Below are 5,965 nucleotides of genomic sequence, written 5' to 3' on the forward strand. Positions count from 1 at the left end.
GTTTTCTGTAAGAACATCAAACATATTTCTTAAGTGTTGAAAGTACCAGTAATAAGAGTTGTTTTGGATTTCAGAGGAGTAGTTTTTGGTAACGTACTTGTGGTGTTTTCCTTTGGAAATATTATGACTGAAATTAGACACAAATTTGTTTATAAAGGAAATATTGTTGCATGTGAATAGTGAGGTAGTGCTTCTGAAACTTGTTGCTATTTGTAGCAAAGGAACGATGTTTCCAAAGTTGCAAGTTAAAAAATATTGACATGATAACAATGCATGACATAATATTCTACGCTTCTATACTCAATATTTTTTTGAAAAACTGGGTTCATTGTAATGATTATGTTTTTCATCTTCCAATGTTTGTGCTGTAATAAAGTATTTATTTCCTTGTGTTTGAGGAAATTCCACCGCCTTTGGAAAAGACTGACCAATGACACTGTAGCTTCTCCACTTCTCTCACAGATGAGATACTTACCTGACAACGCCTCAACCGAGCATCAACTCCTACCAATCTTTCCCTGAAAAACAGAGAAACGAATAAACAACTGTTAACCAGTATAATGATAACCTTATTCATAATGGATTTTGTAAAGGAAGGTAAAAAAAAAGGATTGGAAAAAGACAATTGAAAAGAAAAATCAGAAAGATTGATTTAGAAACACGACTAAAAACTCGAAAAACAGATAAGAAGTTACAATTGAAAGTTAATCGATAGGAAACGAAACTAGGTTAAAATAGGGAAAAAATTGGGAAATCAGAATTGTATCTTAAAACTAATTCTAAAATTAAAACATGACAAAGGAATAAAACTAGAAGTGAAGAGAAGAAAACACAGAGATTGATACAACAGGGATGGTGGAAAAGATTGAGATTAGATTCGAAAATTGGTGATTGAGTCAACTCAGTTTTTATCGCTGATTCGCAGGGTCTCTCTTTCCTCTCCCATACATATAGGAATCCAGTACACTTTTAATTTAGGTTGTGCATAAAAGGACCGACTCGTCTCCCGTGGTAATAGGCTTGAGGAGGAAGGACTAGATTGTGTAAAGCCCAACAAGTGTGGGACTAATTCCTACTTGCTGAGAAGAATAAGGTGTGCAAGTAATCCAACGAGTGTCGTAGAATCTGACCACGTTTGGCACTTAAACGAAGGGCTTATGCTAACCACACGCACAGTTAGCCAATAAAGACCAATCTAACAGGCGGTCATCAGAGTCCGCCTATCATCTCACCTTTCCTCTCCCAAGTCCCAACCAACATCATCGCATCTAACCTCTACCAAGTTTACTCTCTTTGTATATCATCATCATCCTTTCTCCCAAACCCCATTTCCCCAATCTTCATCTCACCTTTCCTCTCCCAAGTCCCAACATCATCGCATCTAACCTCTACCAAGTTTACTCTCTTTGTATATCATCATCATCCTTTCTCCCAAACCCCATTTCCCCAATCTTCATTGCTCTCTCTGAAAAAAATTCTTCCTGTACTGAATTGAATCTTCAACCATGGTTACAGGCTTAGTCCTCAGATCAGTCTCTAAGAAACTGTCTTTTTCATCAAACCCATCAAAACTCACCCTCACAAGACTTTACAACGCCCCACCACCACCGCAAGAACAAAAAACCGAACCAAAAGCAACAGACAAATCAAACCACAAAACATTCCAAATCTACAGATGGAATCCAGACAATCCAACAAAACCAGAGCTAAAAAATTACTCAATCGATTTAAAAGATTGTGGTCCAATGGTGTTAGACGCACTAATCAAAATCAAGAACGAGATCGATCCAACTTTGACTTTTAGACGATCGTGTCGTGAAGGTATTTGTGGTTCTTGTGCTATGAATATTGATGGTTGTAATGGTTTAGCTTGTTTAACAAAGATTGAACCCAAGGAGAAAGAGAGTACGATTACACCGTTGCCTCATATGTTTGTCATTAAGGATTTGGTTGTTGATATGACTAACTTCTATAATCAATATAAGAGTATTGAACCATGGTTGAAAAGAAAGAATCCAGCTGAGGAGAAAGGGAAAGAGATTTATCAGAGTAAGAAAGATAGGGCTAAACTCGATGGGATGTATGAATGTATTCTATGTGCTTGTTGTAGTACTTCTTGTCCTAGTTATTGGTGGAATCCTGAATCTTATCTTGGTCCTGCTGCTTTGCTTCATGCTAACAGGTATGGATTTTGCCCTAATTTGGAATTTTGAGTTTACTTTGTGTATAGTAGGGTTTAATTTGGGAATTCCGTAAGCTTGTCTGTGAATGCTGTTGAAATTTGTTGGATTCTTTTATTTTGATCATGCTTTGTTTAATTTAGTGATTTTTCCTGTGGGTATAATTTTGATCATGTTGTGAATATGATGATCTGAGAATCGAACATGGCTAGTTTGTCTTGTAGGGATTGTTGATTAAGTCTTTTTTTTTTCTCATGTGGTATGTGAATAATTTTGTTCTACTTTGTTTTCTTTGTCTGTTTGTGTGGTTTTTAGTGGTTAGACTAGTCTCTAGGAGTTTATAGACTCAACTTCCTGCTGGGTTTTAATTTGGATTTTGATGCCATTTTGTGGTAAAAAGTATCATGATTATTGGTTGAAATCAACTTTGTTTAGTTTTATTGATGACAGAACTATTCAATTTCAAGATGTAGGGTTTTCATGTGATTCATACCTTGTGATGTTATTCGTGATGTAGTAATTTGAGTGGCGCTTGGTGTTCATGATGTCATATTGTACCTGCTTGTCCCTCTATCGAAGTTTTTGATGGTATTGGGATAATTCTGTTCAACTAGTTTCTTGGGATTTTCGGTCTTAACATGCTTCAGGGTTTAATTTCGATCTTTTTAAGTACGATGTTATCTCAAAAGAAGTGAAACCTCGGTGTTTTCCCTTGATCGCGTCCGTATCTAAGCTTTAGTACTAACCAGAAAAATAGGGGAAACTTGAAACAGTAGGTATATATGGTGGTACTAGAAGTTTCTCTAGAACATGATTGTAGGGTTTGTAAGAGTCTTTCTCTGGTGCATGTGTATGTACCATGCGGATCCCTAGTTTTCATTGGCTTGGATGCCTGGCATCTATGGTGAGTAAGGCATTCAGTGCACTAAATGCGTGATTATTCTACAAGGGTCATCTACATTGAAGTAGGTAGATATTGGTTGAAGAAATGAAATTAAGATACTGGATGTGTTGGACTATTATTGATATCTGCTGACTATAATTTCCATAGTTTCTGAGGTTCTCTCAGATAGAAGTGCGCTTGACTTTTGTCCGACTTTCCACCGGCATAAGTATGCTGATGTCTTAGTGTTACCATTAGTGGATGTGGACATAGTAGAACTGGATATGTGTTGACATATGACCAAGGTTTTGTTCTTAGATGCATCATTGAGTTATGGATTGAAGCTGTATAGATTTTTTCGTTTCAAATTTCTGTGCTTTTATATAAAATATTAGGACTATGTAGTTCTCAAGGTTAAAGTTTGATGCATGTCCTCTGCTGTGAGTATGAAGAAATTGTGTACTTGGTACAACCGTACATGCAAAGTTGATTTTACGGCATATATTCGAGTGAATAAATTTGTTTAACCAATGAGTGAAAGCTAAGGATGTAGGTGTAGTCAGGCGCTAATGTCAGTATAGTTCTCTCTCTAGTAAGATGTACTGATGTAATCATGGCATAATTTGATGCAAGTTAAATATATTCTCCTGCCTGGAATCCTTTTTCGGTATTCGTCTCACAATTTTGTTTGCCCATATTTTGCTACATTCTTAGGTGTTCTTTGCCCAAGTTTAGGTACATTCTTAGCTTTATGCACCAAAAGGATAGAGAGGTATGCATGTGTGGAACTTAGCTTTTGGAATCCTTGTATCACCACCATTACGCATTCGATGCTTGAGCATGAAGATCTGGAGATGCGGAATTTTCCCATCTACTAGGAGGTCCATTGAATGTACAATGAGAATTCAACCTTCTGTAATGAGGATTTATACAACCCTTACGATGTATTCCATCTGCCTGGACAGATGGACTGTGATAGGACCATTGATCCTAAATGTTCACAACTTTAAGCAACTCTTCTTGTTTGTTTCCCGTTTCTGTGTTCTTGCCATTTTGTTTTTGTTTTCAAGTACATCTGCTTTGCTCTTGTCCCTTTTCAATGATCTCACTGGAGAACATTTTTTTACCCCATATCTCAGTGAGATGACGTGCCCTTAATGTGTCTGCATCTAGCTTGTCTAGGCATGATATTGCCTCTACGTTTTTCCTGTCTTTGACAAGCTTATCTGTTGATTGCAATAGACTAATTAGGAGTCCTTTCTCCACTCAGTTTGTGTTCTGCAAATGCACTGTATCGAGTTGTGTATTGTTGAAGCTGATGTTTTTCTTGTTAATTGGTTGATGTCAGGTGGATAAGTGATAGCCGTGATGAGTACACAGATGAGCGTTTAGCTGCAATTAACGACGAGTTCAAGCTATACCGGTGCCATACAATATTGAACTGTGCTCGTGCCTGCCCGAAGGGATTAAACCCTGGAAAGCAGATCAACACCATCAAGGCACGCCAGCCTGGCCTACTGGGCTAAAACCGTGGGAAGTAGACCGCTACCATCAAGGCACACCAGACAAAATGGAATATTTACTGGATGTGGGCACTTAATTTTTCTAAATTTCAGAAACTTTACAGCATTCATCACTGAACTACTATATAAGTTTAATAATAGGGTGCAGCTGTGTTTACTTGGACATGTGCCTGAACTTAATATTCTCTGTTTCACAATAACGGCTCACTGAAAATGCAACCTTTCATCTTTAACAGTTCATCGTTGTTCTTGTCAATCTTGTATGCAGTTTTGGATCTTATATTTAGTAATGTATTAATGTTGCACAACCTAATGTATGATGCTTTTGCTACTCAGCTTGAACTTTTGTTTGTTGATAAAAATGTTATAGGAGAATGGTATTTCAAAACTTCAAGCAAGCTTGGGCATAAATTTTATAAACCCGAAAAAGTTCGGGCAAGCATTAGCACGGATATCTCTAACTCGTGGAACCAACCCAGACCGAAGAACTATAATATCTCTAATATAAAAAAAACCCAGACCGAAGAACTATAGTATCTCTAATATAAAAAAAACGATGTCTGTCTTATGATAGGTCAATGGACAGATGACATTGGCCGATTGGGTCAAAGGATGGACGAGATTGATCGGAAGTCTTATGATAAGCCAATGGATGAATGAGATTATCCGGGTACCTTCCTACAGTTTTGATTATGCCTTGGCCCGACCAAAGTGAATCTTAACCTAGTAGCTACTTAATTTTACTCTATTCATGCTCGGGCTAACTCCTAACGCTGTCTTATTCCTGACTCTATCTAACCCTAAGCTTATTCTTGCCTCAACCGAATCAACTTACAGAAATTAACTAACCCCGACTCTAACTTATAAAAATTAACCTAGTAGCTACTTAATTTTAAGCCGAGTTATTCTTGCCTCACCCCAATTAACTCCCAATGCTGTCTCATTCCTGACTCTCACTCCTAACGCTATCTCATTCATTCTGGGCTTTGGATGCTCTAGTCTTTCCTTCCAAATCCCAGTTTTAGTTAGTCCAAATATTTTCTGTCCTTTTGATCTAATAATTGGACGGGTTAGTCCCAATTCTACCGATTCAGAAAAATAAGTTTTATTGTAATACTCTGAATGCCTTTTTAAGCCGTTCCATATATAAAATTTTATTTTGGAAAATTTCTGATTTCAGATTTGAGAATTTTAGGACAGGAAGTTGGGTTGTACATGGTAATGGAAAACCGATAAAACCGAACATAACCAAACCGATTAAGAGAAACCGAACTGAACCATTTGTCATTGGGTTGGTTTTAAAAATTGAAATATCGAGGTTGATAGTTTCAGTTTTGGTTAGAGCTAGAAGCCGAACCAATATACCATCAGTTATCTTG

At 37.2% G+C, this 5,965-nt stretch overlaps 1 protein-coding gene across 1 annotated transcript; it reads left to right on the forward strand.

The window, feature by feature from the left end:
* The first annotated feature begins 1,214 nt into the window (after positions 1–1,214).
* On the forward strand, positions 1,215–4,918 carry LOC113327576 (succinate dehydrogenase [ubiquinone] iron-sulfur subunit 1, mitochondrial-like). The gene is made up of 2 exons (XM_026574754.1): positions 1,215–2,182; positions 4,412–4,918. The coding sequence occupies exons 1-2, from the start codon at positions 1,506–1,508 to the stop codon at positions 4,587–4,589; spliced, it is 855 nt and encodes a 284-aa protein (XP_026430539.1). The 5' UTR covers positions 1,215–1,505; the 3' UTR covers positions 4,590–4,918.
* Positions 4,919–5,965: the final 1,047 nt, after the last annotated feature.

This window comes from Papaver somniferum, unplaced genomic scaffold (genome assembly GCF_003573695.1).
Source record: "Papaver somniferum cultivar HN1 unplaced genomic scaffold, ASM357369v1 unplaced-scaffold_104, whole genome shotgun sequence".
Taxonomy (NCBI): Eukaryota; Viridiplantae; Streptophyta; class Magnoliopsida; order Ranunculales; family Papaveraceae; genus Papaver; species Papaver somniferum.

Coding starts and splice junctions, on each gene's coding strand:
- LOC113327576 (XM_026574754.1), top strand. CDS start 1,506: ATGGTTACAGGCTTAGTCCTCAGATCAGTCTCTAAGAAACTGTCTTTT. Junction 2,183..4,411: donor GCTTTGCTTCATGCTAACAG/GTATGGATTTTG, acceptor GGTTGATGTCAG/GTGGATAAGTGATAGCCGTG.